The 27034-nt window shown below is 41.9% G+C and overlaps 1 protein-coding gene across 2 annotated transcripts in view; it reads left to right on the top strand.

The window, feature by feature from the left end:
- The window catches only part of LOC121568703 (cytohesin-1), a 99215-nt gene that overhangs the window by 3302 nt on the left and 68879 nt on the right, over window positions 1-27034 (top strand). Inside the window, exon 1 of one of the 2 annotated variants that reach the window (XM_041879097.2) lies at window positions 23399-23483. The exons of the other annotated variant lie outside the window; for it this stretch is intronic. Within the exon in view, the coding sequence (XP_041735031.1) occupies window positions 23405-23483 (79 nt within the window). The 5' untranslated portion in view covers window positions 23399-23404. Of the gene's footprint in view, window positions 1-23398; window positions 23484-27034 lie in introns of those variants that run through there. 2 annotated transcript variants of the gene reach the window in all.

Genomic DNA, 27034 nt, shown 5'->3' with positions numbered 1-27034 from the left:
ATCAGACAGTTTGTGCTGCATGCTTTATTTGCTTTACGGGTTATACTTTTACCTGAGTCCCCTGTCATAAGGCATTTAACACATGACATGACATAGCTTAAGTTATGAGCAGTCGTAACGGTTGAAGCCAAGAAACGACAACTGACTTTATAGTGACACAACAATGTAGGTTAGATCAGCAAACTGGCTCAGCTAATTCGTGGTTTGTGTCATGACACTGTAATATAAGTCTGTTGTCTTCAGTTGACGCCAACTGTTATGTCATTGTTATGGCAGTCTAATGTAGGCCTTATGACGGGGGTTCAAGTAAAGTATTACGCGTTACCTTTCTTATGTAATAATGAGCTGTGATGTGACGAATAAGAGGTACAGGATGTAGGAATGTAGACACTCAGTGTCCCTGACGCTCCTCAGCTACATCCCAAATGGGACCCTAATCCCTACATAGTGCACAATATAGGGAATAGGGTGCCATTTGGGATATAACCCTCCTGTCAAAACTACTGGTAAGAATATGTCATATCATCGTCCTCTTTCTGTAATGCATTTTGATTATTCAGCATAACTATAGGCTCCCGAGAGAGGATAAAAGTAATCCTTGCTTCCGCTCAAGAATAGTGTGTGTGTGTGTGTGTGTGTGTTTAATCCAGTCAGACATATAAATATTGTTTAGCCTAGTTTTATATTTTATCTTCAGAGAATATGTTCTCAGTCTGCTTGCCAGTCATCCCTAACTAGCCCACTTGGGACACCAGACTGAGACCTTTTTATGCATGGCTGTGCTGCTTAATTTAGCCTTAGCTTCCACACCATCTTGTGTTACTTTTATGGCATACGACCTTCGCGACTTTGACTATGTTCCATAGCCTAGTGGATAGGAGTGTTGGGCCAGTAACAAAAGGTCGCACGTTCGAATCCCGAGCCAGCAAAGTGAAACATTTGCCGATGTGCCCTTGAGCAAGGCACGTAACCCTAATTGCTCCAGGGTCACCGTTGATAATGGCTGACCCTGGTCCAGACCCCACTCTCTGAGGGTGTTTCAGGGGGAGTTGGGATATGGAGATTTTTATGTTTTTTTCAATTCACACTTGTAACGTGTGAAATGGGACAAATATAAGCGGGTGCTTATAACGTGTGAAATATAACAAATATATAAGTGAGTGCTTAAAGTGGCTTGTGAAAGTATTCACCCCCCTTGGCATTTTTCCTATTTTGTTGCCTTGTATCATTTGATTTACATAACATGCCTACCACTTTGAAGATTTTTTATTGTGAAACAAACAAGAAATAAGACAAAAAAACAGAAAACTTGAGCGTGCATAACTATTCACCCCCCGGAAGTCAATACTTTGTAGAGCCACCTTTTGCAGCAATTACAGCTGCAGGTCTCTTGGGGTATGTCTCTATAAGCATGGCACATCTAGCCACTGGGATTTTTGCCCATTCTTCAAGGAAAAACTGCTCCAGCTCCTTCAAGTTGGATGGGTTCCGCTGGTGTACAGCAATCTTTAAGTCATACCACAGATTCTCAATTGGATTGAGGTCTGGGCTTTGACTAGGCCATTCCAAGACATTTAAATATTTCCCCTTAAACCACTCGAGTGTTGCTTTAGCAGTATGCTTAGGGTCATTGTCATGCTGGAAGGTGAACCTCCGTCCCAGTCTCAAATCGCTGGAAGACTGAAACAGGTTTCCCTCAAGAATTTCCCTGTATTTAGCGTCATCCATCATTCCTTCAATTCTGACCAGTTTCCCAGTCCCTGCCGATGAAAAACATCCCCACAGCATGATGCTGCCACCACCATGCTTCACTGTGGGGATGGTGTTCTCGGGGTGATGAGAGGTGTTGGGTTTACGCCAGACATAGCGTTTTCCTTGATGGCCAAAGAGCTCAATTTTAGTCTCATCTGACCAGAGTACTTTCTTCCATATGTTTGGGGAGTCTCCCACATGCCTTTTGGTGAACACCAAACGTGTTTGCTTATTTTTTTCTTTAAGCAATGGCTTTTTTCTGGCCACACTTCCGTAAAGCCCAGCTCTGTGGAGTGTATGGCTTAAAGTGGTCCTATGGACAGATACTCCAATCTCTGCTGTGGAGCTTTGCAGCTCCTTCAGTGTTATCTTGGTCTATTTGTTGCCTCTGATTAATGCCCTCCTTGCCTGGTCTGTGAGTTTTGGTGGGCGGCACTCTCTTGGCAGGTTTGTTGTGGTGCCATATTCTTTCAATTTTTTAATAATGGATTTAATGGTGCTCCGTGGGATGTTCAAAGTTTTTGATATTTTTTTATAACTCAAACCTGATCTGTACTTCTCCACAACTTTGTCCCTGACCTGTTTGGAGAGCTCCTTGGTCTTCATGGTGCCGCTTGCTTGGTGGTCCCCTTGCTTAGTGGTGTTGCAGACTCTGGGGCCTTTCACAACAGTTCATGTGACAGATCATGTGACACTTAGATTGCACACAGGTGGACTTTATTTAACTAATTATGTGACTTCTGAAGGTAATTGGTTGCACCAGAGGGGGGTGAATACATATGGAAGCACCACATTTCCATTAATTATTTTTTAGAATTTTTTGAAACAAGTTATTTTTTTCATTTCACTTCACCAATTTTGACTATTTTTTGTATGTGCATTATATGAAATCCAAATAAAAATGCATTTAAATTACAGGTTGTAATGCAACAAAATAGGAAAAACACCAATGGGGATGAACACTTTTGCAAGGCACTGTATATTTGTCCTATTTCACACATTACAAGTCTGTACAAGTGTGAATTGGAAATGTGTTTTTTGCACTTTACCACATTGTGATGTCAGAGAAAACGTTATAGTGCATTGTTTCTTTTGATATCAACAAAAAGGTTTTAGTGCATTGCTACTTCATCATGTCACTATTGCTTTATAGACGTGGTAAAGAGGTCAATGGAACGCAGACCGTGGGGGATAGAAGAAGGATTTGGATATATTTGGCTGTTTTCGCTGCATAACATTTAGACGTAGTCCCTTTTCAGGTTTAGAAGAAGTGACTGCTAAATGCTAACTCCTGTTCGTATAAGCTGGTAGCATAGCTAGCAAAGAGAAATTGGTGGTGGTAGTCAAAGTCATATTTAACTGTAATGCAGTTGATTGGTGACGATGACATGAATATGTATTGGGGTTGACATCTATTCAAGCATTATACTCTTACCTCAACATAGTGTGAAATACACATATAAACAATAGCCTATATTTTGCTGGGGGCGATGAGGAGATTCGGAATCTTTCCCCCACGCGTTTCCTTGGCATGTCCATCGTTTTAGTCAAGTTCCATTGACCTCTTTACCACATCTATGATATCAGCGAAGAGGTTATATTCCATCGTTACTTTGTGATATTAGTGTTACTGTGTGATGTCAGAGGTTAAGGTTATATTCCATTTCTACTTTGTGATGTCAGAGGAAAGGGGTTCTATTCCATTGTTACTTTGTGATATTAGTGTTACTTTGTGATGTCAGAGGAAACGGTTATATTCCATTTCTACTTTGTGATGTCAGAAGAAAAGGGTTATATTCCATTGTTACTTTGTGATGTCAGACGAAAAGTAAAGGTCTTGTCTGCTTGTTTAATGCTACAGTCTCAGATACCGTTTTAGATACTGTTCAATATCTAGTTCTTTCTACATGATGAAGTGCACCCACAGAGGAAGTACAGTCAGTGGCTCGGGTTGCTGTTGTGACTGCAGGTGTGTGTGTGTGTGGTTGCTGTGGTTACAGCTGCTAGTCTGCAGGCCCTGCCTAATCCTGTCTGTGTTCTTGTGGCCCTTCTCTCATGCTGTCAGTCTAACTGATGGCCCGGCCTCCTAGACAGAATGACTGACGTGTGGTTGGCTGAGCACGTCGTTCTGACAGATGGCCCCGCCTAATAGACAGAATGACTGTCGTGTGGTTGGCTGAGCACGTCGTTCTGACAGATAGCCCTGCCTCCTAGACAGAATGACAGACATGTGGTTGGCTGGGTCTGTTGTTTACTTCTCTCATCTCATCTCAGGCGGAGTCTGGCTGTTTGGATTTATTTCAGGAGACCTGAGATTAGAAGGGCTCTTACAGACAGCACATTTTAAAAACTGCTTCCCTCTTATATGCAAAACACTCTGACAGAAATCACTAAATCAGCTGCCCAAAACTCCTTGCAGCGCGTCCAGCCACCCGTTGTGGTTAAAAAGACACATGGTCTGAAAGAAGGACCTGAAAGATGAAGAAGGGGGAAAAAATATGAAAATGAGAGAGAAAAAAGTAACTGTCACATTTGAGCGGATGTGAATCAGGTAGTTGATCTTTTTTCTCACTTCCCCTCTGAAATACACAGCACTGCCTCTGTCTAAATCTGTCTGCCTGTCTGTACCTGTCTGCCTCTGTCTGCCTGTCTGCCTCTGTCTGCCTGTCTATCTCTGTATGCCTCTGTCTATCTCTGTCTGAGCCACAAGGGACAAATCACATTTTATTGGTCGCAAACACGTTTTGCAGATGTTATTGCGGGTGTAGCGAAATGCTTGTGTTCCCAGCTCCAACAGTGCAGTAATATCTAACAATACAAAACAATACACACAAATCTAAAAGTAAATAATGGAATTAAGAAATATAGAAATATTAGGACGAGCAATGTCGGAGTCCGGAGTATAAATATATCTCAAATCAAATATTATTTGTCACATGCGCTAAATACAACAGGTGAAATGTTTACTTACAAGCCCTTAACCAACAATGCAGTTTTAAGAAAAATAAGAGTTTAGAAAATATTTACTAAATAAATAAAAAATAGAGAGTAACAATAACGAGGCTACATACAGGGGGTACCGGTACCGAGTCAATTTTAGTCCAGGTAATTGAGGTAATATCTACATGTAGGTAGGGGTAAAGGGACTGCATAGATAATAAACAGCAAGTAAAAAAGGGGGGGTCAATGCAAATAGTCCGGGTAGCCATTTGATTAGCTGTTCAGTTGTCACGCCCTGACTCAGGGGACTCTTATATGTTGAGTCAGGGTGTGTGTATTCTTTGTTTGTATATATTATATGTTGTATATCTAGCATGTGTGGATCTATGTTGGCCGGTGTGGTTCCCAATCAGAGGCAGCTGTCGCTCGTTGTCTCTGATTGGGGACCATACTTAAGCAGCCTATTGGCACAGTCTAGTTGTGGGATCTTGTTCCGGTTAAGGTATGTTGTGTGTGCTACCTTGGACTTCACGTTTCGTTTCCTTTGTGGTTTTGTCGTGTGTTTATTAAGTTCAATAAACATGTACGCATATCACGCTGCGCCTTGGTCTGACCCGTCATTCAACGAACGTGACAGAAGATCCCACCAAACGAGGACCAAGCAGCGTGCCCAGGCGGAGCGGATGGCCATGTCACAGGTGGCCAATTTGTGGTCATGGGAGGAGATATTTGCGGGGAAAGGACCATGGGCTAAGTTAGATGCCCAGGCAGGAGAGGAGCAACGGCAACACGGAGGAGGCCGGTCGAGGAGGAAGCCCGAGAAGCAGCCCCAAGAAAAAATGTTTGGGGGGCACACGGGGTGGTTGGCAGAGCCTAGGGTTAGAGCAGAGCCAACTCCCCGTACTCCCGCGAAGAGGCGTATGACTGGGCAAGCTCCGTGTTATGCGGAGCTACGTACTGTGTCGCCAGTGCGCTGGCACAGTCCTGTACGTCCTGTGCTTGCACCACGCACGTGCCGTGCGAAGATGGGCATCCAGCCAGGACAGGATGTGCCGGCTCAACGCTCCTGGTCTCCAGTACGCCTCCTCAGTCCCGCATATCCTGCGCCAGTTCTACGAACTGTATCGCCAGTGCGCGTGCACAGCCCAGTGCGTCCTGTGACAGCGCCCCGCACGTGTAGTGCGAAAGTGGGCAGCCAGCCAGGACGGGTTCCCATGGTAGCAAAATAAGAAATTCCCCCGTTTAGTAATAATTCAATCAATAATAATTTCCTTTGGGACTTATTAATGGTGCGACTTTTGAAAAATGTTATGATCTGCTTTTGTAATAAACCATTTAAATTAGTCAACCCGTAACCCAGAGTTTTTTTAAGACACCAGTTTTATGAAACGGATGGGACAACCATTTTTTCTCACGCGACCTATTTTAGTCCCTTCCTTGAAACAATTATCACGTATTTCGATGGATCATTAGGTCTCACATGTATACGACCTTATACGATTTTTTGCTAACACTATCCATAACCTAGAGGTCGTAACTGCTCCAGTTTTATGAAATAGACAGAGTTAGAGCAAATCCCCAGTTGTTTGTGACTCTTGACTTGTTTAATGTATCTATCTCACACGACGATAATTATCTCCATTCCTGTTTATATTGTAAAGACTATCTCGTACAATCTCAATATTAACTAGTTTATTTTGGTAATAGCTATCTACCTAGAGTCATTTTCGGACCCTTCTTCCTTCCTTTATAATTATCTTATGAGATTTTGGTAACTATTCTCTGCCCTTCACAATAATTATTATTCTCATACAAGTTCAAATAATCACACCAAAATCCCTGAATAAAAATTACTGACCTCCTTCCTCGCAGTTGGGATTTAAATGCTTTCCAGATCTCGTCAACGTCTTTATCGTTCATAAGATTAATCACCGGCCTGTTTATAACCTTAACGTCGAAGGCCAGGTCTATTCTATACGGATGCTATCATCCGCCCGTGCACGGTTTCGGTGTCCTTAGAACGATAAAGACGTATTTTGAGATCCGGCTCGAAGGACCATTTGTCACGAGAATTTATATCTCTAATTAATCAAACTTAATGCTCTGAATAATTCCCAGAGGGTGTAAATTCTCTGGTTTAATCATGAATTAAACAAAGGTCCGCAACCAGCAAGAATGATCTGTATTTTTAATCATGGAGAGCTCTGGCGCCAAAAAATACATACACAGCCTTTATACCCCCTGACACACAAAGGCACTTTGCTCCGCCCACCCAATTAAAAATATATCTGATCTCAATTCACTGAGGAACGCTATCTTTAGTTGCTGATGGTAGGGCGTATCACTCCCCTGTCTCTGGTCTGGCTCAGGTATGCCACTGTTTGCGTTAAACACATTTGTAAGCCTCTCTAAGTACTGGCTGATCTGGTCTCACTATCCTCTTGTTTACACTCATGTACTTTAGAGAAGTCTGCGTGATGATGGTAATGTTCTCTGAGGCTATTACACAATTCAGTTATTTTCCCAACATACTCTCCGTGATCGGCCCATGGCAAAAGTGCCCTCTGGGCATCCCCTGAAACCCACTGCCCTCTAACGGCAGCCCAAACCTTACTATTCCTGTTTTGGGGTGGGTCATTCCTTCTACCGCTCGGGCCACGTCCCTCTGTGTTCATGGCCTGTATACATCTAAGGTTGCTTGGGCCCCTTCATTCCCTGCCAATAGATTAGGTAAGGCTATCATTGGGTACTGGCCCCCTCCTACTCTCTCATCTCCTGACTCATACTGACTCCCTCCTGAGCTCAGCTCCTAACTTTTGTTGTGGGGTTCAAGTCTCCTCAGGGACCTGGGTCTTCCACCCTTCGGTCCCTTGACCCCCCTATTGTACCCTAGTACTCTAGTTACTTTCTTAGCCTTCTCTTTCTGGCTTTCTGCTCTTTAACTTCCTTTTTCTGTCTCTCACCCTCCTCTCTCTTTCGAGACTCCGAGAGCCACACCTTGGCTGTATCTAGCCCTTCCACTCGCTCTCTCTCTGCTCTGCCTTTACACACCTTGTGCATCTGTTTTACCATGGATTCGAGTTTGTCTGCGTCCAGATGTCCCACATAATGGAGGTTTCTTCTATCCCTGGACTCCATAAATCTTGTAAAAATTCACTCAAGAATTCACTCAATAAATATTATCCTTTAGACTTATTATTAGGTCTTTATTATTAATTATCGCGACTTTCGATTGATCATTAGGTCTCACACGTATACAACCTTATATGATTATTAGTTAACACTATCGGTAACCCGGAGTTTGTAAGGCTCCAGTTTTCACTGAAACTGATAGAGTTACGGCTAATGTACAGTTGTTTATGACTTTTGACTTGTTTAATATATCTATCTCACACGATAATAGTTATTTCCCTTCTTGATATTTATTGACGTTCCCGGACCGTCTCACTATCACCTCTCCCTCCTCGAAGTTTCACCCCCATTTTTTATTTATCTAGAATACTGGCGCATTGGGTTTTCTCTAGATAAAACGTCTAAAAACGCTGAAGTTTACTTCCTTCCTGTGTACTCTTGTCAATCCTAGATTAGACGCAACACAAGGTCAGTTTATTTTTGGTAATGGCCTCAACTACCTGGAGTCATGCTCGGACCCCCATCCCATTTGCTATAGCTTCCTTTTGCTATACCACTCGTATTTTATACTTATCTAGAATACTGGCGCATTGGGTTTTCTCTAGATAAGCGTCTAAAAACACGATGGCCAAGACTTACTAGATTTTGGTAATCATTCTCTGCCCTTTACAAGAATTACAGATTATTATTGCAAGTTCAGATCACTTTCCACCAAAATCCAATGAATAAAGATTACTGACCTTATTTTTGCAGCTCAATTTTGGTTGGATATCGTCACCGTTTCTGTCGTTTCCAGGTTGTCACTGGCCTGTATTTGAACCCCCAATTTCGGAGGGCAGGTCTTTGTCTATACGGATGTATCATCCGCCCGTGCACGGTTTTCGGTGTCCCCCGGAACGACAGAGGACGGGTATTGATATCCGGCTCGAAAGGACCAAGCTGTCACGAGAATTTTGTTATCTCAATGGTTGAAGTCAACTACTTCTTAAATCTTTGAATAATTCCCAAAAGGTTGTAAATCTCTTAGTTTAAATAAATTAAACAAAGACCCAATTCTGCTCATGGTCAGCATGTTTATTCATGAGAGCGCTCTGCTACAAAATGGTAGTACAATCCTTTTATACGCACATGTCAGAGGAAAAATCCCACCCCGCTGTAGGTGGGCTGTATTTTTCCACTGTACATGGGTTTAGCTCATGTTTTCCTCTGCTCTCCTGACCATCAGGTCACACACACACATACACACACACACACACACACACACACACACATACACACACACATACACACACATGTTCTTATCATAGTCTACTCCTTGCTCGGGCAGGCTGCATTCCTTAGTTATCGCCGTCCTCACAATATCCTGAAACATTTTCATACTCTCCTTTCCCTGTGTGTTTTGGGACCAGTCTCCTGTTATTGGTTTCAATCGTTTTGCACTTCTGCTTGCCTAATTACAAGACACAAATACTCTGTTGCTGTGATATAAACACATTTGATTAACTCTCTAAGCTATAGTCTACTAATTAGCCATACATTATTAGTTTAACTGAGGGTGTGACATTTTAGTAATATCTTACTCACACATTTCTTTATCAGTCGGACCGCAGAGTGAAGGAAAAGCAGCCAACAAGTGCTCAGCATATGTGGGAACTCCTTCAAGACTGTTGGAAAAGCATTCCAGGTGATGTCGTAGAAATATTTGACTCAAAAGTGGTCAACTCCAAAATATCTCTCAAGAAACTGGAGGCTGTGAATCCAAAAATTTGACTTTTATTATCTAATGACAAAAGCCGAGCAGTTCCATGGAATGACTGTCTTCCTTTGGCTTAGAGCTCCCTTTTATACCCACACAAATGCACAAACATTCTTACATGGCATATTCAGTTACCCCTTATGGCAAATTCCTAACTTATTTTAGTTCTGCACTGTTAAGAGAATTTCTATCTCTAATTCAACCTAAGCTTGAATCATTAACAGAGGTTGTAAGGCTCTGGTTTTAATCATAAATAATTCAAGGTCCACAACCAGCAAGAATTATCTGTATTTTTATTCATGGAGAGCTCTGGCGCCAAAACCCATACCCTCCTGTTTTATACCCCTTGACACACAAAGGCACTTTGCTCCGCCCACCTTTAGGAGGCTTTCTTAAACAGTTTCCACCTTTCTCCTTCACCCTGGAATGTTTAGTCCCGCCCCCCTCTGTTAGTGGGTTGATAATTCTAACACAGTTTACACATTTATACTGTATTTGGGGTGAAATCCTTTAGTCATTATTCTTAAAATAGAAATTAATCTAACAATCCACCCCTTTGACTAAATGTCTTCACATTCAGGATAAATGTATTTTACAAGCATGATTAATCTCAGAGACCACGTCAGAACTAATAAACATTTCATCCAATTGCGGTCTTTCAGGGTCCAATCCTCGTCATCCACCAAGCCTGGAGGATCGTTTTTCACATTCCCCTGGTCAGAGTCCAGAGTCAGTCCATCTCTCATCATTGTTTAGATACTGCATTTCACCAATGCCTGACTCACCAATCCTCGGACACAGGGAACAAGACAACAACCACATAATACAAGAATACCCATACAAACACTGACCGCTCCTAAGATGGTGGCTGCTATGGTTTTCCATTTACCCAATATTTCATCAAACCACCCTATCCACGATGTACTAACTTCTGAGTTCTCAGTTCATTCTTCACTTAGTGCAGTTAATTCTGTAAGAGCTCTGGTGACTGTCCCATCCAGTGTGGTGTTGTTAGGGATAAATGTGCAACAATGGCTTATCATTCTATAGACACCGGCCCTTTCTGCCTGATCTAGAACCAACCTCTACTAAGTTATGAGCGGGATGGTGGATAATCGCTCGGAGATCCCTTTACTGCATCTCTAGTCTGGTTAATAAATCGTTGTTGGTTGTAATAGATATAATTAATCCAATCCACATTTTTGTTTATTGTCACCCACCAGAAAAATATTGTGGTAAACCCCTCCCATATTTGATTCATAGCTTTGTATTCGTCTGGAACGCCCCTGGGGATGCCTATACCATCTATCCAAATTGGGCTATTTCCTTCCTGACCTATATTTCTCCTCCTCCTGATTATTCTTCCTGTCACTGGTCTTTGATGACTAATTCTTACAGGTTTGGACCAACAATACTGATGCACAAGTACCCACCCATCCTTCTGGTAATGTCTGTCGAATGCTCCCTTTGTTAGTACATGCCCACCACACATCAGTCAGAGGGATGGCAAGGTTCCTAATTTTTCCCCTCCCTTCCTTATCTAAATCAGTCACATTAATTATCTCTTTACAGCCATCAAAATCACCCAAGTTACGGGTGCCATTTCTATGTCTGTAACACTGATATTCACCAGGAGTTAAAGTGAATCTAGGTGGGCTGGCCGAGTATGTCAATTTTGCCAGCCCAATCCCTGTGCAATTGGGCTCTTTTTGATTGGACCCCAGGTCTAATACACAGGGAAACATTGCCTTTGGCATTGGGGCGGTCAACATTGTTGGTCGCCCAATGGAGCATGCATAACAATTGGTCTCCCCCAAGGCCCTAGCGGTGTACTTCATCCACTTTAACCAGAGATTCTCATCAGGGACCCCCTCCACTTCCCCTTGGTTCCATTCTTGGAGGAGAAAATCTTTCATAGTGGACGGGTTAGTCGAATTGACTCCGTCATCCCTTGACTGATCTACTCGGTCTATTGCTATTAATGGATTAATGACAGTACCTGTGCCCTCCATATCTTTTGACTCCATCAAATGTAATCTTAGACAAGTATCCCGTCCGTATTCGTCCGCGCAAGCCCAGTAAGTTCTTTTCATGTCCTCTTTAGTGACCTTTACTATTGTTACTACCATCTCCGTGGGGATGTCGTTATACCTTCTTATCCTCCATCTGGACGTCCAGCCCCCCCCGTCTCATATCTCCGTACCCCAGTATCTCTAAATACCTGAGCCCAGGAACAATCCGCCGAGGGAGCTGAACATAAATACAATGGGATCTTATAATCCCACGTTGCTTGCTTATCCGTCCTGATAAAATCCCTGATCCTAATTTTGAATCTTACTCCCCACCCTTCTCTGACTCTTATTTTGTAGATCACTCGTCCTTGACGGTCAGTATGTCGGGTCGCTTCCCTTTTATTTCTTAATAATGAAAGGCCATAGTGTAATTGGTGCGAGGTGGTGGTGGATCTTGACATACCAAGACTATTGCCGAGACTATGATGCAGCTCAGGGTCACCCATATTCCCAAAAACCGCCAACCCTCTCCTGCCTTTAGTCCTTCTGCTTGGTACCACCCCATACTCACACCCTAAGAACACACTACAGTGATGATAGGTTGGGGTAGGAGATCTTCGTTGACAGAGGTGATCCCCGGACCCTATTGGTCTAGTTCTTCTCTCCAACTCTGCGTGTGCTAAGTGGTGCTTGTATGTGGTCTTACCTTCTTGCAGTGGGTAACATGGACCCAGGTTCCTCTCTCTGCTATTCTAATGGCAAAGGCGGTGACCAATATAACCTGATAGGGCCCTTCCCAACAGGCCTGCTTCCAGTTTTCCTTCTAGTGACTGGATGCTCACCAGTCACCTGGTTAGATAGTGGGTCACCTTCTCCTTTAGTTCACCTGTGGGGCACAAAACCTCTGACATACGGGTGTGGTTAATAAACTATCTTCACACATGTTCAGATTAATCTAACAATTTCTGACTGCATTATCTTTCTAGACTGTATCTAAAAAAATGTTTAAAAAAAAAGTATTTTGTCCTCTCCTTCGTATATTATTTAATCCTACAATTAGCCTCTTCCCCCCTCTTGACACATAGTTCTGCTCATGTGTCAATATTACCACCTATCTAAACAATCCCTTAGGTAATTTATCAACCAATTGCCATGCCTTTCATTTTTGAGATTGTCTTTTGCTTCTATATTGCTCCTCCCACTTCCTATGTCTTTATGGCGGCTAAATTCGACTTTCATTCAGTTCAGAATCAATTAGTAATCCAATCAATCTAATTCCTCATAACTAATCCATAAAACCACTCAAAATTCCTCGAGTATCCAATGATTATTTATTTGATTACCCTAAATCTGCTACATGTGATCTCATTTCAAATGATCCATTATCAATTATTTGTTCAACCCCTTAGGAAAATCTGTCTCCCCTTCTATTGTTCCTGTCCCCCTTGTAAATGTAATATTTCAGTTTTTAGCCAATGCAATCACGGTTACATCAAATGTTCATCAATCAATCTTTTATCTTGTAAAAACACTCATGTTTAGTTCAAACTCTGTTCTACCCTGGTTCTCCCGTGCTTGACCTGAAGACTGATTGTTGGACATGACAAGTCCATATTTAAATATTTCAAACCTAACACAACCCCCCCTCCTGCTGTAATCAATCAAGAAGATAGCAAATGAGAGACAGGTTTTAGCCTGAACTTTGCTTAATCCTGGTGACGCTCCCTTCACAAAAATTTTCCCCCATCTAGTCCCTATCTTCCTGATCTTATTGCTAAATCAATGATCTATGCAATAGCTGTTTCGCCTTGGATTGTACCTTCCTCTGATTACTGCAGCTCATTGCATCAATTTAGTTTCAAATATCACCCAACAAACCATTCCATCCCACAGCATAGCAAACACCACCCATGAACTGCTGAAAATCCCCTAAATTCAACATAACAACCCTTTATAAACATCATGCTGGGTGTGTTGTTTTTTTATTCGAAAAACCCAATTGAAAAACAACAATCAATTTGGTAGCTCCCTTTTATGACCTAAATACTGCCTAACTTCACTACTGCTCCCCCTCACTCTTAGCAACATTCCAATGAGATAAGCTAATCTCTTTCTCCTGGTTATACATTTTGTTCCTCAGTTAATGGTATTTTCTCCCTAATATTTCATACTCTTCTTATTTCCATAAATGAGATTTAATCCCTTGCCTTTCCTCTACTATCCTTCTATCATTACTGAATCAATGATAATAACTGTAATAACTAATTGTAATAACTATTACAAATTATATTGTGCCCTTTTTCTGATAATGTTATAATTGTAGCCTATTCCATCACTTTAGTTTAAAATATGTTTCTTTATAACAAATCCAGAACCCACCACAGGCTGGCGCTATTCCCCCAGCACAACAGCCAATGCCACTTGCTTCCCCGTAACGAAAATAAATTATCGTTCTAAAATGTACCAACTATTTGTATTTTCCCGCTAACCCATTTCAGTTCGCTATTCAATCTCTTTAACCGTTCTCTCTGATTCGGCCCCAATCAATAAAACAAATACTTGATATCGTTGATAAGCATACACTTAATGACATTCCTACCATCTGAACTATATACTGTCTCTCACTTCTCCCCCCCTCTCCTGCTCCCTCCTACATTTATGGGGGAGGCGCGGGGACCTTCCCAACAAATCTTCCTTCTTAGGAAATAATGTCATTCGTACTTGTAACATATTTTCATAGACCTATCTAGAATACTACTAAAGCTATCTAATTCAACTTTTACACGTAAAAACTCTCTCTCCCTACACCCATTCCCCATTGAATAAGTGCGTCTTCCTAGTTACCCCATAACCACGCCTCAAATGTTCCATTCAGCATTAACCCACCCAAATACTAAGTAGTATCCGGTTATCATTCATACCAGCCGTTGAATTCCCTCATACACACATATTTCACCTTAATCCATTGAAATGCCCAACACAACATAATAGTTCAATGGAACCCTCTTGGCTCTCTACTATTTATACATTACTTCTATAACCACTTTAGTTATGGTCCGACTACCCATTAAACCTTATCACATAACCGTATCACCTAATCAAACAACGGCACAACCTTAACTCATCTCGGCCGGCTGGTAGCCCAGTAACCAAGAGCACCGTGTCAGTAACCGATAGGTCGCCGGTTCCAACTCCCGAGCCGACCAGGCGAAAAATCTGCCGATGTGCCCCCGAGCAAGGCACCCAACCCCCACTGCTCCTGCAAGTCGCTCCGGACCAGAGCGTCTGCCAAATGACCAAAAGTGCAAATGTAAATATTCTCTACTTTCTCACTCATGACGTATGTCTACGTTTGGGTGAGAAAGTTCATACGTATATATCATTGGAATTATATAGGTACCTCTCAAATAATCGCTTCGTGGTGTTTTTAGCCAATTCTTAATCGACACGAATCATTTTTTCAAACATTTTACCCGTTGAACCAAAAAATAGACTGTCCTATCTCCGACACTGCCCTTTCCTTTACCCCTGCAGTCACGATGGTTATGACCTGTTCTGTTACAGTATTTACACGGGGCCATACCCCCTTGCCAAATATTCCTTTGTTACAGTTAAAGCACTTCCTCTCTCCTTCGCGCTTAAAAAAGACCCTCGCTGTCTCTAGCCCCTCCCCTCGCTGTTTTTTCAAATCCATTCCACAGTTTACATGCATTTGCTTAATCATAACTTTTAACTTTTCCACATCGAGATGCCCAATAAATCCATACCTCTTCTTCCAAATGGATCCATAAAACATATTTCTTCGATCTCCTCCTAACATATATCTTTTATCCCCCGTTAATTCTCGGACCTCTTTAGAATTTTTATTTCCCATGGTGGAAAAATAAGAAATCCCCCCGTTTAGTAATAATTCAATCCAGAATTATTTTCCTAGGAGCTATTATTAGTGCGTCTCTTGAGTTATGTTATCTCAATGTTATGATCTGCTTTTGTAATTAACCATTAAAAATTATCTAACCCCTAACCCAGAGTTTTTTTTAAAACTCTGGTTTCATGAAAAGAGTCAGATAACAATTTTTTCTCACCCGACTTATTTTTAGCTCCTTCCTTGAAACAATTATCACGTATTCCGATAGATTCTCAAGTCTCACACGTACACAACATTATACAATCATTTGCTAACCCTATTTGTAACCTAGAGGTCGTAACTGCTCCAGTTTCGTGAAACAGACAGAGTTATAGCAAATCCCCAGTTGTTTACGCGACTTTTGACCTGTTTAATGTATCCATAGCACACAACGAAAATCATCCCCCTCCCTGTTTATATCGTAACACTGTACCCCGTACAATCTCAATAAAAACTAGTTTATTTTGGTGATGGCCATTCACCCTGAGTCATTTCAGACCCTCTTCCTGTTTATATTGTAACACTGTACCCCATACAATGTCAATATTAACTAGATTATTTTGGTAATAGCTATTTACCTAGGGTCAATTACGGACCCTCCTTTCTTCCATCATAATAATGATTACTTCCTTTGAGATTTTGGTAACTATTCTCTGCCCTTCACAAGAATTACTATTCTTATACAAGTTCAAATAATTTCACCAAAATCCATGAATAAAAATTACTGACCTTTTCCTTGCAGTTTGGATTTAAATGCTTTTTCAAACTCGTTAACGTCTTTATCGTTCATAAGAGTAATCACCGGCCTGTTTATAACCTTAACGTCGAAGGCCAGGACTATTCTCCACGGATGCAATCATCCGCCCGTGCACGGTTTCGGTGTCCTTAGAACGACAAAGACGTATTTAAGATCCGGCTCGAAGGACCACTCTGTTAAGAGAATTTCTATCTCTAATTCAACCTAAGCTTGAATCATTACCAGAGGTTGTAAGGCTCTGGTTTTAATCATAAATGATTCAAGGTCCACAACCAGCAAGAATGATCTGTATTTTTATTCATGGAGAGCTCTGGCGCCAAAACCCATACCCTCCTGTTTTATACCCCTTGACACACAAAGGCACTTTGCTCCGCCCACCTTTAGGAGGCTTTCTTAAACAGTTTCCACCTTTCTCCTTCACCCTGGAATGTTTAGTCCCGCCCCCCTCTGTTAGTGGGTTGATAATTCTAACACAGTTTACACATTTATACTGTATTTGGGGTGAAATCCTTTAGTCATTATTCTTAAAATACAAATTAATCTAACATGCACCACCCTTCTTTTCCAACGTCCAGCTGCCACACAATATGAAGCCTCTCATTCTATCATTCTATTGGCTGCGTGGCTTAGGCCCCTTCTTAAAAAAGAACTAATGTAAAGCATACTGTTGAGAGCCCCTGTGAAAGAGCACATACATTCATTTAAACATAGTCATATACCACATGGCTATATTCCTTATTTAAGCATGTATCTGGATTATAAAATATCAAACATGTTTATTATATTTTACCTTTGGCATCTCCCTACATATGCCTTAATGATACATAAAATCATTCTATAGTGACTACCTCTTGAAGCTGGTTGAGAGAATGCCAAGAGTGTGCAAAGCTGTCATCAAGGCAAAGGGTGGCTATTTGAAGAATCTCAAATATATATTTTGATTTGTTTAACACTTTTTTGGTTACTACATGATTCCATGTGTTATTTCATAGTTTTGATGTCTTCACTATTATTCTACAATTACATTTACATTTTAGTTGGTGTTCTAAAACTTTTGACAGGTAGTGTATATGTGTGATGGGATGTAAAGAAATTATGGACAGAATATGGATACAATATATAGTATATCTGAAGAATACGTAGGATAGAATTGTATATGTACAGGGACAAGATACAACTAACATGTTAAACTTGCTACCCTGATGAAGGTAAGGTACCCTTACCAAACCATAGGTTCTAAGTGAAAATTAGGCTTAAATGGAAGTTAGGATTTGTCCCTAAGATATTTGTTTGTGGCGCATTCATGATAACCATTGTGCTGGAGTTTCTTCCTCTGCTCACTAGCTGTACCCTGACATTGTGTTTCGTAGTTATTCTAAGCTATATCCTACTTGTGTAAGCAGCCTCTTGTGATGCTCAGAACATCAGTGGATCAGGAGGGCTGTTGTTGCTCTCTCCCAGCTGCTATTGTGAGTCACCGGGGTGATTCTAGCTAGGCTTGTGTGTGGAGTTCCAAAAATAAGTACATAATCCACCTACACAGCAGTCAATTCAAAAAGTAAACCAAATTCCAATTTCAATTCCACATTTTCCTCATTGAAAAGCACTGAAGAGATTTGGAATTAGAATTTCAGTGTACCTCCTGAATTGACTGGATTTAAATGGAATTGACTCCAACCCTGGTAAGTACTCAGTAAGTACTCAGTAAATAATCCAGCTACACAGAACAGTACCCAGTAAGTACTCAGTAAATAATCCACCTGCACAGTACAGTACCCAGTAAGTACTCAGTAAATAGTACACCTACACAGAACAGTATTCAGTAAATAATCCACCTACACAGTACAGTACCCAGTAAGTACTCAGTAAATAATCCACCTACACAGTACAGTACCCAGTAAGTACTCAGTAAATAATCCACCTACACAGAACAGTACTCAGTAAATAATCTACTTTACACAGAACAGTACTCAGTAAATAATCCACCTACACAGTACAGTACCCAGTAAATATGATCACTTTTCATCCAGCGTTTGTATGTTTTCAGTCTGATCTGACTGGTTGCCACCCCTGGCAAGTATCCCCTGTACTCTCCATACTCTGTATCTCCTTGTGGTCCTGTATGGTTCAGTTGGTAGAGCATGGCGCTTGTAACACCAGGATTGTGGGTTTGATTCCCGGGGCCACCCATATGTAAAATGTATGCACGCATGACTGTAAATTGTCATTATATTGCTCTGCAGTTGCTAGATACCGTCACCCTAGCAAACTAGCCTTCTTAGGGCACCACACTCTGTTAGTATGCACTGCCGTTGCTTGGTTCTGTATGGCTGTTTCTTCATGGCTGATCTACCCAATCCTATGGCAGTTTTGTAGAATTTTGCAGCATGACATAAGATGACGTTCTCTTTTGTAGGAGTACCAGCCATGTCTGCCTGAGCAAATGAGGGATGTGATTAATTAGTTTGACTGAAACAAGCATGCACAGGGAGGACCCATGACCTGGGTCATGTTCATTAGGCACGTAACAGAGGAAAACTGAAACGGAGTGAAAACGCTGTGAAACATTTTGCTACGGTGTGCGCTAATGAACACGACCCAGGAAACTACTGAATAATGGAGATGCTGCCATAAAACAAAGATGAACTTGCTATTGCTTGAAATGCCCACTTGCTGGCAGACGTGTACCAGAAAGCTCATCAAATTACAGTTCAACACTGATATAAACAGAGAAAATACAATACCAATATTGTAAGGACAGTATTGTAAATACAGTTGTCCTTACATGTCAGCTAATTAAAAAATATAGGTCTAGATTCTGAATCGTGAATTTTAACATGGTATATTTCATGTAGGCATAAATGAGAAGGCTATTAACTTGTTATAAACTATGCCTATCTTTGATGAACAATCTTGACAACTGGATTCACAGTTTTCGGTATACTTTTGGTTTATAGAAGCAGTTGCATCCAGCTTGAGTCGACATTTAGAACAGTTTCTTATTTGAAACTCCCTGACAAGTGCAAAAATAATGATTTGGGAGCATAATGTGAGAAAATGCTGTGATGCCTAACCGTTTCCCCTTAGGGGAGAACTCTGCTCCTCCTAACCTCAAGAGTTCAGTGCCTTTCTCAAACTTTGTGACGTTTCTGCGTGTGCGTACGTGTGTGTACGCCTGTGTCTGTCTGAGTCGCTGCGTGTGTCTTTGTTTGTGTGTTGTTTGTGCGTGTGTATGCGGTCATGAATGTGTGTGTCTACGTATTCTTGTGCATAAAGATTTGTGTGGCTAAAGGCAGCTATAAGAACTAACTGTGTGGACAACAGGGATTCTGTGTCTTCTATTAATAACAGTGGTATAATTAGCACAAACAATAATGGCAGCTCCCTGTGCTCTGACCCCTCTATCTATCATTATGACACATGGGGATGGATGGCTTCTGTATGGACCCACAGGAGCCCAGAGTGTTGGTCTGTGAAAGTGTTGGTCTGTGAAAGTGTTGGTCTGTGAAAGTGTTGGTCTGTGAAAGACTTGGTCTGTGAAAGACTTGGTCTGTGAAAGACTTGGTCTGTGAAAGTGTTGGTCTGTGAAAGTGTTTGTCTGTGAAATAATTTTTGTGCACAAAGGCCAAATAATGACACTCAACCACCATTGGAGGAAAACAAAAGTTAAATAATGGGGCTCTGTTTATTAAACACACACACACACACACATTTATTCCTCCCTGACTACCATACCAGGTCCCACAGTCCCTTGCAGGTGCTCCATATCAGTACAGTGGAGGTGCATAGCCTACATATTAAAAACAAAACAAAGCAGAAGCAGGATTTGTGCTGACTTCACAGAGCAGGGTCTTGACTGTCTCTCCCGTGACGTGCCTGTTCTGCTAGAACGATGACATGCAGATGCAGCACTTTGGGTACTTCCTCCTGACTCTGCAGCTTCAAGGCTCTGTTCCAAATGGCACCCTATTCCCTATATCCTTCAAACTCAACTCTGGACCTCGAAGCTAGTTCCACTGCATTTTTTACATTGTGTGTCCCAAATGGCATCCTATTCCCTATATCCTTCAAACTCAACTCTGGACCTCGAAGCCAGTTCCACTGCATTTTTTACATGGCTCCCATCTAATCAGGGACTGATTTAGACCAGGGACACCAGGTGTGTGCAATTAATTATCAGGTAGAACAGAAAACCAGCAGGCTCCAGACCTCGTAGGGTAAGAGTTGAAAACCCCTGCCCTATATAGTGCAGTCAGTCCATGTAAGGCTGCTCTCGCTGCTCTGCGACACAGCCTGATTGGCAGAGAGGGAGGGATGAGGCACCAGATTGGGATAGAGGGAGGGATGAGTCACCTGATTGGCAGAGAGGAAGGGGATGAGGCACCTGATTGGCAGAGAGGGAGGGGATGAGGCACCTGATTGGCAGAGAGGGAGGGGATGAGGCACCTGATTGGCAGAGAGGGAGGGATGAGTCACCTGATTGGCAGAGAGGGAGGGGATGAGGCACCTGATTGGCAGAGAGGGAGGGGATGAGGCACCTGATTGGCAGAGAGGGAGGGGATGAGGCACCTGATTGGCAGAGAGGGAGGGATGAGTCACCTGATTGGCAGAGAGGGAGGGGATGAGTCACCTGATTGGCAGAGAGGGAGGGATGAGTCACCTGATTGGCAGAAAAGGGGGTGATGAGGCAGAATGATGGACACAGAGTGATGGCTACTTGTGTTTAAGAATTTAAAGAGTGATTGACACTAGGTGAGTGATTGACACTAGGTGAGTGATTGACAGATGGTGGAACTCACAGTTATTGCTAGCTTGTCTGCCGTGGAAGATAAACTTGGCCATACTCCCCAAAGAGAAATAGAAAACTAAATATGAATGCAGGAACCAAATCTCATTTTAATCAAAGGAGTCAAATCTCGTTAGGACTGTGAATCTGGATTTGTGTGCATGTGTGTGTGTTTATTACTGTGAAGACAATATGTGTATGTCCCAAGTGTGATTTTGTTTTTGTGAGGAACTGCAACAGAAGAGAAGAAGAAGAAGATAATAACATAATCAAATGAATCACAGATTCTTGTCCAGGAACAAATCATTTCTTTTTAACCTGTTGCCAAGCAACAATGAGTTCTTGATTTATACATAAAGGCTGTGTTCCAAATAGTACCCTATTCCCTACATAGTACACTACTTTTGGCTTTGGTCAAAAGTAGTGCACTGTGTAGGGAATAGGGTGCCATTTGGGACACAACCAAAGGCTTCATAAACCAATCCTGAGAGGATGGATAAAACCAAAACAACAGAGGGTGGAGGAATGAATCTGATGCACTGCCTTAGATACAGTAACCTCAACATCTGTACATTTTGAAGACGCTCTTAACCAGAATGACTTACAGGAGTAATTAGGGTTAAGTGCCTTGGTCAAGGACACATTGATAGGTTTTTCACTTAGTCGGCTCAGGGATTCGAACCAGCTACCTTTCGGTTACTGGCCCATCACTCTTAACCGCTAGGCTACTTGCTGCCTGTAGTAGGTTAGCCTGGTCCCAGATCTGTTTGGCCTGTATAACCAACTCCTATGGTCCAATGTCATGTTTTGGCTTAACAATGACCATAGGAGTTGGCTAGACAGCACAAACAGATCTGGGAACCAGGCTAAGTCATCTGTGTGCGTGCGTGTATGACATCTTGCTTTAAATGCCTATACACACAGACAACTGCAAACGTTTAAAAATTTTCAGATTGGCATGTTGAAGTATGAATCTAGGCCAATGTCCTGCAGCTTTTGACAGGTTATTTCAATATATCACTTTCATAAACCCTTTTCAGATAGGAAATTAATCATATATGTTCAAATGTTTTCTGTCTTTCACTATCCAATGAGTTACGCCAGTAAAAAAACAGGACATTATATATAATCTAATATAGGAGTGTGGAATGGTTTGAAGAATCCAAGGTCCAAAAAGCCTTTATTTGCTGGACATACGGTGTGTCCCAATGATCTCTCCTTCTTCCTGAAGTGTGCCCTCGTTCACTTCTCTTCACACATTTAAGCATTGGATTGGTGTAGTCATAGGTTACAAGGGGTTTCCATATACCAGTCATTTCAAGGGATGTGACCAAGTGCACCCTTTGTGAGAAAGGAAAGATTATTAGGATGCAACCATAGAGCCTATTAAAAAACACGTATTCTGATGGATGACTAAATATTCCTATTAAGATTATCCTTTGAACCGCTTCAGGTCTTGGTGCTGCAGAAAATACTAATGTTATCACGAGTTTTTTCAATGCATCTGTTTGTTTGTTAGTGTGTGTGTGTGTGTGTGTGTGTGTGTGTGTGTGTGTGTGTGTGTGAGAGAGAGAGAGAGAGAGAGAGAGAGAGAGAGAGAATTTGCCCATAAAGTGTGCTAATCTGTACTCTTACACACACAGCCTTGTTTGTGTGTGCAATCTGTTTGGTCTAAGAATATCTTGCAGTTTTACTGTGAGAGAGAGAGAGGAGAGAGGAGAGAGAGAGAGAGAGAGAGAGAGAGAGAGAGAGAGAGAGAGAGAGAGAGAGAGAGAGGAGAGAGAGAGAGAGAGAGAGAGAGAGAGGAGAGAGAGAGAGAGAGAGAGAGAGAGAGAGAGAGAGAGAGAGAGAGAGAGAGAGAGAGAGAGAGATAGATGAGAAAATGGTCAAGCTCAGAGAGAGGGAGCAGAAGAGAGGAAGAGAGAGCACAAAAGGGGAAGAGGGAGAAAGCAGAAGAGTTCAGCTGCAGCTACTGAAGAGAAAGGGGAGAAAGACTGACATCAAGAAAGAGAGAAATAAAGGAGGAGAAGAGGGTGAAGGAAAAATGCTTTGACTACTTGAAGTCACAGTGACACACACCAGGACCTGAGGAGGAATTTCTTCCATGGACGGCAGCCGTCGGCTGAGGAGGCAGACGAGAAGGAACGAAGAAGGAGAGGAGGTAGAGGAGGAGGAGAGCTCTCTCTCTTTCTCTCTCTGGAAAGAAGGGAGACTGGCCTTGATGACAACTTCTCCTTGCTCCACCTCCGTCTGATGAACTGAATCACAGGGAACGAAAGAGAAAGACACTCAGACACTCACACACCAACACTAGTACACTAAGAATCAACCCCCCCACACACACAGTTTTGACTGAGCCATCATGGGGACAGTGAGCGAACTTTGCGTGTCCAGTTTCCAAGCGTTCCTTTGTCCTGCGGTGAAGGATCCGCCTCCTCCAGGTAAGATGCCTTGGGAACCAGCTATGTGGATTAGATAGCCTATCGTCAATAGATGATTGATGGTTGTCTTGTTGCCTGCCTCTGTTACTGTATTCATGGTGTCGCCACAGTTAGCGGGAAATAGGGAAATGTGTTGTCCACGTCGGTTGAATTTCATGATCAGATGCTTTGGGTTTGTTTTCATTTTATTCTTGTAGGTAATGTACCTATGTAAATGAGAGTTGCTCTCTCTCTCGGAAATACTTGATCGACATGATCATGTTACTATTTGATCAATGTTTTGTTCATGTGTCTCTTGGAGATGTACAGTATGACACTCTATGTTGCTTTCTGTGTTGTTCAGAAGGATATGTTAGTTTGTCTTTCTGTGTTGTTCAGAAGGATATGTTAGAGTTTGTCTTTCAGTGTTGTTCAGAAGGATATGTTAGAGTTTGTCTTTCTGTGTTGTTCAGAAGGATATGTTAGTTTGTCTTTCTGTGTCGTTCAGAAGGATATGTTAGTTTGTCTTTCTGTGTTGTTCAGAAAGATATGTTAGAGTTTGTCTTTCTGTGTTGTTCAGAAGGATATGTTAGTTTGTCTTTCTGTGTCGTTCAGAAGGATATGTTAGTTTGTCTTTCTGTGTTGTTCAGAAGGATATGTTAGAGATTGTCTTTCTGTGTTGTTCAGAAGGATATGTTAGTTTGTCTTTCTGTGTTGTTCAGACGGATATGTTAGAGTTTGTCTTTCTGTGTTGTTCAGAAGGATATGTTAGTTTGTCTTTCTGTGTTGTTCAGAAGGATATGTTAGAGTTTGTCTTTCTGTGTCGTTCAGAAGGATATGTTAGTTTGTCTTTCAGTGTTGTTCAGAAGGATATGTTAGTTTGTCTTTCTGTGTTGTTCAGAAGGATATGTTAGAGTTTGTCTTTCTGTGTTGTTCAGAAGGATATGTTAGTTTGTCTTTCTGTGTTGTTCAGAAGGATATGTTAGTTTGTCTTTCTGTGTCGTTCAGAACGATATGTTAGTTTGTCTTTCTGTGTTGTTCAGAAGGACATGTTAGAGTTAGTTTTCTGTGTTGTTCAGAAGGATATGTTAGAGTTTGTCTTTCTGTGTTGTTCAGAAGGATATGTTAGTTTGTCTTTCTGTGTTGTTCAGAAGGATATGTTAGTTTGTCTTTCTGTGTTGTTCAGAAGGATATGTTAGAGTTTGATAGTTTTAATATATATATATATATTTTTTTATTTTTTTATTTTTTTTAGGGGGTGGATCAGCTTTAATAGAAGGATATGTTATTAAGAGTCTGATAATATCAGATGCCAGATTTAATTTCTCATATGGTGAGAAGGCAACAATCAGCAATCGTCTTAACAGGTGCAGCCATTGGAATGGATATTGGTTCCTTGCCAAAATGTATGTGTGTTTGGTGCTTGCGTGCCCATGCACCTGTGTTTGACTGTGTGTGCAGCATGAACACTTGGCTTCCCCAGAGGTAATAACAAACCATTGGGACAGAGATATATGTAGCTTGCTGTAGCTAATGAGCTGCTTTCATTATGGTTCAGCTTAAGGCCTTTCTCCCTCCAAACAGAGCAGTAGTGGAGTGAGCCCAGCTAATGCCATTAGTGAGAGTTTATGTAATCCCTCTAGCACCCACCCTCACTTTTGTCATTTAGCAGACGCTGTTATCCAGAGCGACTAACAGTTAGTGAGTGCATACATTATATATATTTTTTTCATACTGGCCCCCCGTGGGAATCGAACCCACAACCCTGCCGTTGCAAGCGCCATGCTCTACCAACTGAGCTACACGGGACACACACACACACACATTGACCTGCGCTCGCAAGAACGCATGCATGCTCACACACACACACACACACACACACACACACACACACACACACACACACACACACACACACACACACACACACACACACACACACACACACACACACACACACACACACACACACACACTGCCAGAGGAAATAGGCATACCTTCTGACAGTAAGCATCTCTTACTCTGTAACTAGCTCACTAAATCAAGATCTCACACCATCAAAACATGGACCCGTGAACAAATGCCTGTACAATCACAGACACCTCCCCTGGCTTCCACCCCAGCAGACACAATGACATACAGCTTTGACTCACCTCTGGCCTCACTCTTCTTTTACTTGTCTTATATTGAGACAATAATAGGTTACTGTGCCTTTAATTACTTTTGGCTCCAGTCTCTTTGGGGGCGTGGTTTCAAATCCCACCACTGTTATCAAATGTTTTGAGTTTACAAAACAGGTTCTTGCCCTTATTTCACTGGAAAATTGCTGTGTCCTCATAGACAAAGGGCACGACAGTAGTGTTTATTTGGGATCATCTCCTAAACCCAGATTACCAGGGTCCATTGCTCCTCTATAATCTATCATCACAAACTAGGATGTTAAGATACTAGTTTGTAGCCTCTCCAGTGAATCAGTAATGGGTGACTGGGTTTGTTTATGCTCGCCATCTGTCTCTCCAAACTTCAGATTTCATTTTCATTCGCTTACTGTAAGTCTCAACAAGACAGATATTAGAATTGAACGGTGCCAGAGCGATATTGTGAAAGGGCGGTAGGGATGAAGGGGAAAGTCAAGAGTTGTTACTCCATCGCCTTAAGAGCGAATACCTCATGGGAATTAGTTGTCCTGGGGGTTATCATTTGGGACATTTTAGTCATTTAGCAGACACTCTTATCCAGAGAGATGTACAGGTGCAATTAGGGTTAAGAGCCTTGCTCAAGGGCACATCGGCAGATTTTTCACCTAGTTGGCTTGGGGATTCCAACCAGCGACCTTTCGGTTACTGGCTCAACACTCTAAACTGCTAGCTGTGGCTGTGTGAGAGATTGTTGTGTTGACATCGCTCAAGACAAGGGCTTTGTTCTTCATTGTGCTAGCCCCTTAGCAGCTGATAGCGTGCAGCAGGCCATGGTGGTTACAGTGGAGAAGTGATGCTGTCATTGTGATGTGGAAATACCTGAGTCAGCGCTGGTGGCTACAGTGAGGGAAAAAAGAAATGATCAGTCTATAATTTTAATGGTAGGTTTATTTGAACAGTGAGAGACAGAATAACAACAAAATAATCCAGAAAAACGCATGTCAAAAATTTTATAAATTGATTTGCATTTTAATGAGGGAAATAGGTATTTGACCCCCTCTCAATCAGAAAGATTTCTGGCTCCCAGGTGTCTTTTATACAGGTAACGAGCTGAGATTAGGAGCACACTCTTAAAGGGAGTGCTCCTAATCTCAGTTTGTTACCTGTATAAAAGACACCTGTCCACAGAAGCAATCAATCAATCAGATTCCAAACTCTCCACCATGGACAAGACCAAAGAGATCTCCAAGGATGTCAGGGACAAGATTGAAGACCTACACAAGGCTGGAATGGGCTACAAGACCATCGCCAAGCAGCTTGGTGAGAAGGTGACATACATTTACATTTACATTTTAGTCATTTAGCAGACGCTCTTATCCAGAGCGACTTACATATATATATATATATATATATATTTTTTTTATACTGGCCCCC

The sequence above is a fragment of the Coregonus clupeaformis genome, unplaced genomic scaffold, assembly GCF_020615455.1.
Source record: "Coregonus clupeaformis isolate EN_2021a unplaced genomic scaffold, ASM2061545v1 scaf0164, whole genome shotgun sequence".
In the NCBI taxonomy this organism is placed as follows: Eukaryota; Metazoa; Chordata; class Actinopteri; order Salmoniformes; family Salmonidae; genus Coregonus; species Coregonus clupeaformis.
Note: the sequence above shows the minus strand (reverse complement) of the source record. Positions and strands in the feature narration are given on the sequence as shown.